Source organism: Peromyscus maniculatus, chromosome 4, assembly GCF_049852395.1.
Source record: "Peromyscus maniculatus bairdii isolate BWxNUB_F1_BW_parent chromosome 4, HU_Pman_BW_mat_3.1, whole genome shotgun sequence".
Taxonomy (NCBI): Eukaryota; Metazoa; Chordata; class Mammalia; order Rodentia; family Cricetidae; genus Peromyscus; species Peromyscus maniculatus.
The window spans coordinates 150854766-150866613 of record NC_134855.1 but is presented as its reverse complement, the minus strand read 5'-3'; the positions used below and the strand labels follow the sequence as shown (position 1 = coordinate 150866613).

General features: G+C 46.6%; 1 protein-coding gene across 1 annotated transcript in view; it reads right to left on the bottom strand.

The window, feature by feature from the left end:
• Positions 1 to 735: 735 nt before the first annotated feature.
• The window catches only part of Dok5 (docking protein 5), a 150089-nt gene continuing 138976 nt past the window's right edge, over positions 736 to 11848 (bottom strand). The window contains exons 7-8 of the mRNA XM_006984002.4: positions 6699 to 6819; positions 736 to 1225 (exon numbers count right to left, since the gene is read on the bottom strand). Of these exons, the coding sequence (XP_006984064.1) occupies positions 1161 to 1225; positions 6699 to 6819 (186 nt within the window). The 3' untranslated portion in view covers positions 736 to 1160. The remainder of the gene's footprint in view (positions 1226 to 6698; positions 6820 to 11848) is intronic.

The following is an 11848-nucleotide window of genomic DNA, read 5'->3' as shown; positions in this document are numbered from 1 at the left end:
TGTGTGTGTGTGTGTGTGTGTGTGTGTGTGTGTGTGTTCCTGGCTTGCTTGTCCAGCCTTTCAGGAACATAATCTCAAACGCTTACAGGATTCAGCTCCCTGCTGGCATCTCCCATTGACACCGTCTGGAGAACAGGATGACCTTCTCTTTAGAAGCCCGTGGCCCCTGGGGGTCCATTGAGCAGGTACCGCAACTGCACCTTTATTTCTTCGATGCTCTTCTCTGGAATTAAGGTTCTTGACAACAGAACCTGAGATCTTGCGCTTTGTATCCCCAGAGTCCAGCAGAGCACTGGGAACTAATAGATTCCAGATCAGCTTAATGAATGAGCCGACAGATGTGTCCACGGCTGGACTTGCATCAAACACAAAGCAGAACTCTGTTCCCAGTGCACTTACCCTCCAGACACACCAATCACAGAGAAAACTGTCACGAGAATCCAAGGACCACATGGATAGCAATGATTGCTTATTTTAGAATGTCTTATATCAACATTCTACTCCAAAACAAAAACAAAAAAAAAAAGGCGTTTGAGGGGTGAGAGGACATTGAGGAGTATGAGTGGCTGTTGCCTCATGAAAGATGTTAAAGGGTCTTTTGGAAGGACTCTTCAGGAAGAAGAATGAGTGAAAGTGCTGATTTAAGTCACTGGAAATATAACCAAATATGAGTTCATGGGTGCACTAAAATCACAGCATTAGTCACTGAGGGATAGTGTGTAAAGAGATAACAAATAATGAAGAGGCATTTTATTGTCCATCTCAACTGTCATACAACTGAAACATTTACAAGGAAAAATCACACAAATCCACAAAAGGACAGACTCAAAGATGCGCAAGGGGGACCTTGTCTACAATAGAAAATCAGTCTGTAGCAGTGACACTGACTCCTTCTGTCCAGCTGTAAACACAGGGTGGGTCGATATTATCCAGCATGTTTTGGCGAGGCTAGGACTGTGTCTTTAGAAAAAGAAAAACAGAAGGGAAAAAATATATATATACATATGTTGTATCGCAGCGTTTCCCATGGCCACACACATTAGCAGGATTCGAAGCTGCTCTTCTTCACTCTGCACTCTCCCTGGCTGCCCTCTGTGTCCTCCTGCATGGATCTGTGGCCAGCGCAGCACACACGTGCTAACAGCTCTTGGCAGTTGCTGTCAGTGCTCAGACCGGTAGGCGGGAAAAGTCTCTGTCCGATGAAGCTTCAAAGGGCTCGTGACATCTTTTCCAGAAAGAATTAGAAAGAAGAAACAGTTATCTCTAAAGAAATTCCAGGATCAAATCAGCTAGTAATACAATTGATTCCATTTACCAGAAAGAAGGGGCATATTCATGATTGGGACAGTATTCCTAAGGTCACTTACAGTGATATGCAAATAAGCATCGTTTGGATTTGGCCTTTGCATTCAGTGGTGGTCAGTCTGTTAGCAGCTACGTTATTACTTAAATTTTCATTTGCACTAGCTCCCTGGTCATAGTACTCAGAGGGGATGAGAGAGAAACACAAGACTAGGGGGACTTTTGATGTAGATGTTTTGTGCAAACCTGACTCAAAATAAGACAATACCATGCTTTTCTTATATCATTGTTAAGCAGAAGACTTTGTCAGCTTTCTCTACTTCAAGTTCAGTTTCCAGCCAAGTGAACAAGTCAAGAATGCCCGCCTCTAGAGTTAACGCAGGAATTGGCACGCATCCTCTACACAGAGCAGAGAGTGGCACTAACTAGATGCCAACAGTACCGGAGCAACCACAATGAACACACAACAAACCAGCCTGGGCATCCTGTGAAACGCAATAAAGAAAATCTGGGATTGGGCTGGAAGGGGCCTGGGAGAAACCAGAGTTTACCCAGCCTGATAGCCATGCAGCCTTGATTTTATGCAACCAAGATGCTTTGCTGCCACCTGCTGTCCAGGAGCGGCACAAGGCGAGCATTTTACGTGGCTAAGCGTGTGGTGATATATTGTGTCCCCCAAAAGCGGGTTCTCCGTGGTCACACTGAGGGGGAGGGAATACAAAGAGGGAGGAGAGGGTGAAAACCCAGGAAACCTGGGTGTTCCATGTGCACATTCCAAACCACGTTGTTCTCAACTGCTGACCAAGAGGAAGAGGTTGTTGGTGCCCTGTGGCTCCTCCCTTCAGTTGTCACAAACAGCCCTGACTGGGTCCCTAGGCCTCAGCCTCACACCTCCCCTCCGTTCCCCCCCCCCAGTCCTCTCTGACCCTGCACCCAAATAGAAACTCCAGTAATGACGGATATAAGTCGTCTCCCTCTTCTATACGACGAAAGGGAACACATTTGTTCCGTTCTCCCACCCAGTCCTACTGAAAATTAAAGGAACTGCAAAGGGTTTTGTGAGCTGTAAAATCCCAATCATGGCCCCAAACTAAAAAAACAAACAAACAAAAAACAAAGAGAACCAAGGGCTTGGGGCCAGTGAAATGGTTCTGGAGGTGACTGCCACCAAATCTGAGGATCTGAGTTCAGTCCTCAGAATTCACATGGTGGAAGGACAGCAAATCCCAAAAGTTGTCCTCTGACCTCCTCATACACATGCCATCGTTACATATGTGACACACACACACACACACACACACACACACACAGATACACACATACATACACACACACACACTCTTTTCAAAAAGAGATACAAAGGTTTGGATACTTGCAAGCCTCAAATCTGAACCCAAACCAAACCCCTGATCCGCAGTAGTAGCAGCAGTAGTGATGGATGTTAAACTCTCCCGAGTGACCAGGAGTCCCTTCTCCATTCCCAGGCAATTTGAACATGTTTTCTAGTCTCTTTCTGATGCCCACACTGCAACATGGAAGCATGGTATCCATAGGTGGTTCTAGAATTAACCATCCCGGTGTCTTTATTATGGTTTGATAACAATTTCCTGCAGGGAGCAGACAGCCTAGACATGGTATTCAGGAAAAATCTACATCTTGATTCAAGCATGAGGCCCTTATTGACAGCTTCTTAAGCTCCAGAAGCTTCCAGAAAAACTGACTACTGCCAACCACGTGGGGCCAGATGAAAGGCAGTGGATAAACTGAATCCTTCAGTGAGGCTGGAAAGCTGGGTTTGGCTTAAGGACAGGAAATGGACTTTCTATCCCTCCTGTGCACGCACAGCCCATGTGAGATGATTGAGAGGTAGTACCAGCCTCAAGTCCACATCCGGGCCCAGGGATGCTCTGGCCCACCACGGCATGTCTGACTGGAGATGGCCTCAGACAGCTCTCAGGTGAATTTCTTACTGCATGTGATCTTGACAAAGGTCTCACCAGCTCTATTTTGTCCCACCTCACTCACTTCATGTCCCCCATGATCCTGAAGACATGAGTTGTAAGTCTGGCTTGGAATCTTTTCCCTTGGCTCAGGACCTAGTCTGTGGCATCTTTCCAAATTGGTGTGCACACAATGTCTGTAGGAGGGTTGACACACACATTCAGAGAACAACACGATTCCTCAACCTAGCCACTGGCTCCAAGAATCTATCCACTTGAGAATGGATATGAACCTGAACAGGTTGGGCTCAGGCCCAGAAGATCTCTGCATGGAGGCCTTTGACTCACACTGGGGCCAGGGTCTCTTCTCACAGTTTAGGATCATATAATGAAACCCCAGGGGCTCAGAACATGGGTCCCTTACCCATTGCTCCGCTAGGAGTCCCATGATCCTCAGCAAGAATTGACTGCTGTGGGTCCCCAGTCCTTAATTCTTTACAACAGAGAAGATGAGGATGAGGATGAGGATGGACTGCTCTTGCCACCTCAGCCATGCAGGTCCTCACCAAGAGGATGAAAAGAAGGCCATACGGTAGATTCCAACAGAGACACACACATGATGCCATGATCTGGTTTTCTTTTCTTTTTTTTTTCTTAAGATTTATTTATTTATTATGTATAGAGCATATATGACTGCAGGTCAAAAGAAGGCACCGGATCTCATCCTAGATGGTTGTGAGCCACATGTGGTTGCTGGAAATTGAACTCAGGACCTCTGGAAGAGCAGCAAGTACTCTTAACCTCTGAGCCATCTCTCCGCCCCCCCCCCCTCAATGATCTGGTTTTCTGTCAGAGGAATGGCACAGGGCCTTGTTTTTGTTTGGAAACAAATGAGTCTGTCTCTCAGTTAGTTCTGATGGGGACAAAGCAGTCTGAAAACTCTGGAGCAATGAAAACTTTTTGACATGGGAAGGGTGAAAATTCTGAATGTGGTTAATAGAAAAGGGAATGAGGGCGTGAGAGAGAGATAAATAGAAAAGAGAACGAGGGCACTGAACTGAAGCCAGACACTCCACAGCTCCATGGGAAGCCTTCAGGTTGCTCCTTTGCTACCAGCCCTGTTTCTCTGCAATTTTATAATTAAAATAGGAGCTAAGTCTGACTACTGTGCTCAGTACCCTCAACACACCATGGACAGGCCAATCTTGACCACTGGTTCCCATCCTCCAACCCCTTTCTTCATACTGCCCCTCCCTCATTTCTGCCTCAGGACCTTTGCATTTGCTGAGCAATAACCATGCCTCACGTTGTGTGAACACTTTCTATAAAAACTGTAAACACGTTCTCTGTTATAGTTACACATGTCAGCTTTGAAATCGATGTCTACTTGTCTGTCATTCACAACTTTTCATTAGATTGCAAGCTGCCAGTTGGAAGATACACACCTGGGCAGGAGCCCCAGGCACATCTGTCACCTAGCATGGGGCTAGCATGAAGTATATGCTCAATAAACAGGCACTGGGTCAATGAGTGTGTAGGTGGGTAAGTAAAGAAGCAAAACTGTTAACTCCTCTCATTAGACAGGTGATCTTGGAGGCATCACTGACCCTTCTGATCACTAGTTCCTTGGTAGCAAAAAGAAAAGAACAGCTTCCTAAGATGCTGATTTAAAATTCAAGTATGTTAGGTGCCTTCCAAACAATAACTTCTTTGTTTTACATTTTTTACTTATTTATTTTATGTGAGTGTTGTGTACACGCATCACTGTACACATACTGAGGTTTGAGGGACTGAGTTCTCTCTTCCACCACGTGGGTCCCGGGACTCCCTGGGCTCAGGGTCAGGTGCAGTTATCCACTGAGGCGCCTGGCTGACCTTAGAACTATCTTTGCGGGGTGTGGTTGTGAGTGCTCTGCCAGTGTTCATATTGTGAAATTGTTGCCGTTGTCTACATTGTGAAATCTTGGTATTAATTATTCTGTCTGTTGCATTGCAGACAGGCTCCTCTGGATAAGCGGGCCAGCAAAATTTAGTTGACTGCTTCCCTTTCACGAATTTCTCCAAGATGGTATACTAGAGGGGCCTTCACATGTTGGTTCTGTATTCTCCTAACCATAGAAGACTGTTCCTACAGGAAAACTAGAAACTGTCGGAAGAGCAGAGAAGATGATTTGGGTATACCTTAATGAACATAGCTCAAGTCAAAGCTAATACTTCTCCCACTGAGCCGATAATAAAACGCTATTCCCAGGCATACCAGCAGGTGGCACTCTAGACCTACATTTTGGAAGGTGAGGCCTACTTTTCTCAAACCAGTTAGATAAATTCTTCTTTAGAGGTCTGTATGTTTCTCAGATTGATCCCTAGAGATGCTGGGAAACTCCAGCTTGAACGAACTCCAACAATGTAGGTGATTTGAGCAGAGCCAGCCCTTTCCCTTGTCTGCTATCCAGGCACTCAAGATCCATTTTTTCAAGATCCATTTTTCCAACATCTCTGCACACGGTCACTGCTAGCAAACACAGCATGGAGAACACAGAGTCATAAAGACTCAGCGGGGCTGGGGAAGTGGCTCAGTTGGTTGACTGCTTGCCTGGCATGCACAAAGCCCTGGTTTCTATCCCTCTGGCATGATATCACAATCCCAGAAATCAGGATACAGATCTAAAGGCATCAGAAGTTCATGGTTCTCTGTGGCTACACAATGAGTTTGAAGCTAGCCTGAGCTACATGAGACCCTGTCTCAGGAAGAAAGAAGACTTTCTCACGATTTCTCACATCTCACCTTTCAATAACTGATGGTGGTGCGATGCAAGACATAGAAGACAACAGGATAAAGCCAGTGCGTCTTCTGGTGAGCAGACCTGGACCCTACTTCACAGATTTGTTTCTCAAGAGGAATGAGTAAGATCTAAATGAAGTCTGGCTTCCCTGCCCTCCCCTGGGCTCCTGGGGCAGTGGTCCCTACTAAGAGTGTTCAGAAGCATCTGGGGACATGTTCAAGCACTGTAGGCTGGAGGAGGGCCCCGCCCATTCCCATTTTAGAATGACTGGAGAAAGTCCTGGGAATTTGCACTAGCAGTTCCCTAGTAATGCTGACCCGTTAGTCTTGATCTCAGAGGGCTATTTCTAGAACCTGGACTCTAGCCCTTGGCTAGACTTCGCATGGGTGTCCCTTAAAAAGACGGGTTGCTGAGCTACTTTCTGGGACCCCAAGCCCCAGGACTGCTGCGGCTAGGGGCCCAAGAATACACACTTTGGATAAATTCCAGAGGATGCTGTGAGAGATGGAAACCTTTGACGATCAGGAATCCAGAAGGATGACATATCCAGGATTGGGAGGCCTTGGTGGCGGTCCTCAACTTGGGGCGTGGCATGGTAGCGTAACCAAGCCCCGCCTCTGAGCTGCCAGGCATGACTCCCCTCCCCCCACTGCAGGCGATGTGCCCCGCTTACCTTGCAGATGGTACAGCTGCCCGGTGCTGTGCTGCCTCGTGATGTGCTGCCAGTAGGCACTGCGGGGCAGGGGCACCACCGTGTTCAGTGAGGCGGCCCGCTCACTCATCTTCATCTGCAGCTGGGATGGAAGAGGAAAGAGAGGTGAGTCAGCAAGGCAGAGCCTCACAGAGACCCGAGTGAGGGAGAGCGAGACGCATGACAGACAGAGTATCGGAACCATAAAACCAGCTGTCCACACACCGAGGATCCATTCGTGGCGGTGGGCAGGCTCCGGCTCTGCCTGATTAGCAGCTCCATACTTCATCCTGTTGGCAGCACCAGCTTCTCTTTGGGGGTCACGCTCCCACTCAGTTCAACCCCTCTAATCCTCCACGGGTGACTTTATCACCCATTCTGGGGTTAAATGGGTCACCCATGCCAGGCAGCCAAAGTGGCATCGTTCTCTAGGCTCCTATTAAAATTCACATGGAACAACCAATAGGAGTGTGCTAAGGATTTGTGGCAGTCATTTTGGTTGCTTCTCCTCTAGGTGGAGGATAATTCCTGACACATAGTAGGTACACAAGCCATAGTTGCTGAAGGACGGCACCTTGCGTGGAGGATGGGAGAAGAAAGAAAGGTGATGGTGAGCACACGGCAGTGAGAGGAGGACGGCCAAGACAAAGAGTGGGAGCTGGACAAACGTCACTGGGTCCCGGCGGCCAGCCCCAGACTTCCCCACCACCTGAACCAAGGGTTGCTTCTTGACTCGAGCTGGCTTCAGTGGGACGATCCATTGCCAGTGTCAGAAAACAAAAGCAACCTGTCTGCTTGGCCAGGGCACCTTCACTCAACTGTCCACTGTTCTGGGTACTAAGGGAGCAAAAGACCAACCCAATACACGAGTCCAAGGTCTCAAGAGGAGCAGAGACTGCTCTGAATCTGCCACAGCAGGAGCCCGACCACACAGAAAGGAAATCAGAGAAAAGCAGCCACGACCACCTGCACAGGAAGAGGTATGTGATGTGAAACCATCCTCGCACGCCATCCCACCTGAGTGCTGGTCCCTGGTATCCATGACACAGCTTTCTCATGCCAGAGCCCAAGTGATTATTCTCAAACTTGACACCCTCAGTGTTTGAGCACTGGGTAATCGTAGCTCTTTAAAACGGAGAAATATTCATGAAGACATGGATTTGTGTAGGACAGTTATCAGTGTATGCTTTGTGATCAGCAAAACCTGGAGGTGACTTAAACACCCCTCAGCCAAGGCCTGAGTAGTTGTTCATAGACACAATAGGATACTTGATTACAGTTCTACCTGAAGACAGAAGAATTAAGTAACAGAAAAGGAAATGGGTGTATATGTTGTGCCGTGGAAGGAAGCACAGCAGACCACTAGGTGTCACATGAAAAGCAGTGGCATTAAGAACCTGCCCCGTAGACCTGTATGAGAATTTGATGAGAGGATACACGCTTATCCTTGCCTAGGAAAAACTAAGCATAGGGAAAGAGGTAGAGATGATAGTGATGGTGATGATGATGGATGGATGGTGGTGGTAGCAGTGATGGTGATGGTAATGATGATGGTAATGATGATGATGGTGGTGATGATGGTGGTGGTGGTGATGATGATGTTGGTGGTGATGATGATGGTGGTGGTGATGATGATGGTGGTGGTGGTGATGGTAATGATGATGATGGTGGTGGTGATGATGATGGTGGTGATGACGGTAACAGTAACAACAATGATGGTGATGAATAATGGTAGTGAAAACTGATGATAGTGAGGATGGTAATGATGACAGCAGTAGTCATAATGATAGTGATCATGAAGATGATGGAAGTGATGGTGATGGTGATGGTGATTATGATGGTGATGACAATGTCAGTGGTGATGATGGTGATGTTGATCTGCAATTTCTTTTAAAGAAAGGTACTCTCTGTATGTATGCCTTTAGCCTGTTTCAAACATCATGTCTGCACATTTTCTCAATAAAACCAAATGATATTAAGTTTTACACGCAGCAGACCAAAACTCATTGCAGCTGATAATACCCAACTTGGGAAAAAGATAATAAGCAATCACTCAAAGATAATTTAATTTATATACATTGCTTCACCGTTGCTGGATTGAATTTCTGGTCCTTGTCATAACTGCATAGTTACCAAAATATGTCCCCACATGACATTAGAAATCATAGGATTTCATGGGGCAGTTTTCCTGAAGAATGGACTCTGAGATTGAAAGGTGGGAAGGATGAGCCCTAAGCTTGCAGGAAGCTTCTGTGGCCTTTTTCAACCACAAGAAAAGTTCCCTCAGAAAGAAGAGAAAGAAAAATGAACTGTTGACCAGTGACATTCAACCGCATTTGCATGCTGCATGAGAGATGAAGGAAAAAGATGAATGTGGATGATGCCCTGGTGATTTGATTTTCTTAACATAAGATTATATTTAATACAATAAAGATTTTAATATTAAGGAAACCCTTGGGAAGTAGCAGTCATTTCAAATTATTTGCTACATTACTGCAAATACGTTTGGATGGCCCGGCACGATCTGGTGGTATTTTTAGAAAGCTTATTTATTTAATAACAAGAAGGAAGCGACACTAGTGTCATATTTTGTAGAGAACAGCACAAAGCCTGGCTTCTTGTTCCTCACTTGGCCCTTTGGAAGAATATCCAATCCTATGAAAGGATTGTTTTTTAAAAACTGCCCTTGGAGAAAAATGATAAGGAAAGACTTTCATGTTGGACAAAGTAAAAATGACTGAATGATCCTCTAAAGGGGAGAAGATTCTGGAAGTCACTTGGAGACCATTTGAGGGGAGAAGGCTCCCTGTTCCTTCATGCTTCTGCTAGTCACTGTAGCTCCCAAAGGCAGAGGTGTCGGTAACCATGTGTATGACTGACAGGAACATCAATTAGTGGCCATAGCGGAGGATTTGCTTTTGGGTGGCTGCAGAGAATTGGAGCCTTCTCCTTTATAAAACACTTTTCATACTTCTGTATCATGTTTTTTACTATCTATCTAATACTTGCACATTAGAAAATAAGAATCACCTCCAGTATTGCAAAACAATGAGAAATAAACAAACAAAACAATGGGAATTCCAGCTAGGACAGGACAATGGCATTCCCGGAAGACTTCCATTCACAAAAGCATGGAAGCATCAGGTTAGAGGAAGGCCACTCAGAAGCACATGCTTATGTATAGACAGAGTCACTCTTACACTGAGGCCCAGCTTGGGCTGTCTACAAAGGCTGGACTAGGTTCACAAGAGGCTACAGAACATGTAGAAAAAAAATTGCTTAGAAATGCCGGGTATTAGTTTCTTGTTGCCATGATACAAATTCTCTGACAAACACAGCTTAAGGGAGAAAGTGTTGATTTTCAATCATAGTTCAAGGCATAATCCAAGAGTGCAGAGAAGTCAACGCAAGGACTTGAAGTGGCTGGTCACATCAAATCCACTGTGGGCAATCCACAGAGGGATGAGCTGCTGCAGCTTGGCTCACATTCCCCTTTTTATATTCTCCAGAATCCTTGCCCAGGTAATGGTGTCCCCACAGTGGCCAGGCTTCCCACTCCAATATAATAAAGATAACACTCCATAGATATGACCAGAGGCCCAATACCCAGTGTCAGGTTGATACCAGCCACCACTGCTGGCATGAGGAGGTCCAGATAAGAAGGACAGCAGAAACGGTATTTCAAAAGGTGGGCACTGGTGGGTGTCTACATGGGAAAGATTGCCTGCATGGGCACATTCCTCTCCAGGGTATCCCTGGTTCCCATGCTCATGCCCCATCTGCCAAGAACTATTGTCTGAAACAGCCATCCAAGGCTTTTTCACAGCTGACTTCCCTTCTTTAGAGAAAAGTCCTGTGCAACGCTTCCCAGCCTCAACACTATAATGGACCTTTCCCCAACTTATGAAGTGCGCCTGAGCTCTGTGGGGAGGGAGACAAGGTATGAAAGGGAACAAGAGTCCACGGGAACCTTGCACTCCTGCCCCATCTCTCCTAACACACACTTCTGCTGTCTGCATGAGACAGCGGCCACAAGGGAACAGCAAGCCTTCCGTCCAACTCCAGTGTCACCTCAGTAAATACATCATGAAGCATCCAAGTTGGAAGGACTCTCAAATTAACCAGCCAAGGAAGCAAGTGTCTCCAAGCAAGCAGAGTGGCTTCTTGGAGGTGGCGTTCTCATCTTGCTTACACTCTCGTCTGTCTCATGCCTCGCCACGGCCTACCCCTCAGTCCAGCCGCTCCCAACCAGGACAGGATACCCTCGCTTGTGCTCCCAAGCCTGAGGACCCTCTCCACTTCTCAGCTCCCTGATGCTCAGATGCCCTCCTGGAATCTGCTCAGAGGTTACAGCTCTCCTCTTCCCTCCTCAGGCTTAGGCCATTCTACCTCACCTCACAGTGCTGTTCTCCTGATCATCATTTCATCATTTTGCTAGCACCCCTCAGTTGGTCCACTGCCTAATGCAGACCACAAATTTCTGGAAAATGGGAAGTATAGCTCTAATCTTAGGGTCTGTAGCACCCAGCTGGGGCCTTCAGGGGCTAATTAAATGTGTGACAGATGAAAGAATAAATGGATGTGCAAATGGATGAAACACGTAGCAAGGAAGACTTTTCAAAACTGAATTCCAATCATCCTGGCAAGTGAGAAGGTGCTGTTCCTGAACGCTGGATTCATGAGGCATCACGGGGTTCAGGTTAAATGAAAAGGGCTATCACTGGCTGGGGTGGGGACGCCACACTAATGCTCTATCTGGTTTATTTCACCATTCAGGCAAGGTGCTATGTGTGTGTGCACAACCATTCAGGGCAGGCTGGTGGAAGGTGACTTAAGCTCTGCACATTTATTCAACAGTGTTAGCTCAAGATCCCATCAGCGAGGGAAGATAAAGTTTCATAAAGTCAAGCATGGGTCAACCTTGGACCCCCATGCCCCAGCTTCCCATTATGCGATAGGAAAGCATGCAGGGCTCTTTCTAACCCAACCTAAGAGAGTCCTGGTGCTGTGTAGTGTCATGCAATACTCAAGGCAACCAACTGACCTGTACACTCCATGGGACTTTGACTGTACTAAAAGCACCAAGCTGCCAGAAAGAATTCTTTGTTCTCCCAAGTCTCTTGGCCCAGGGT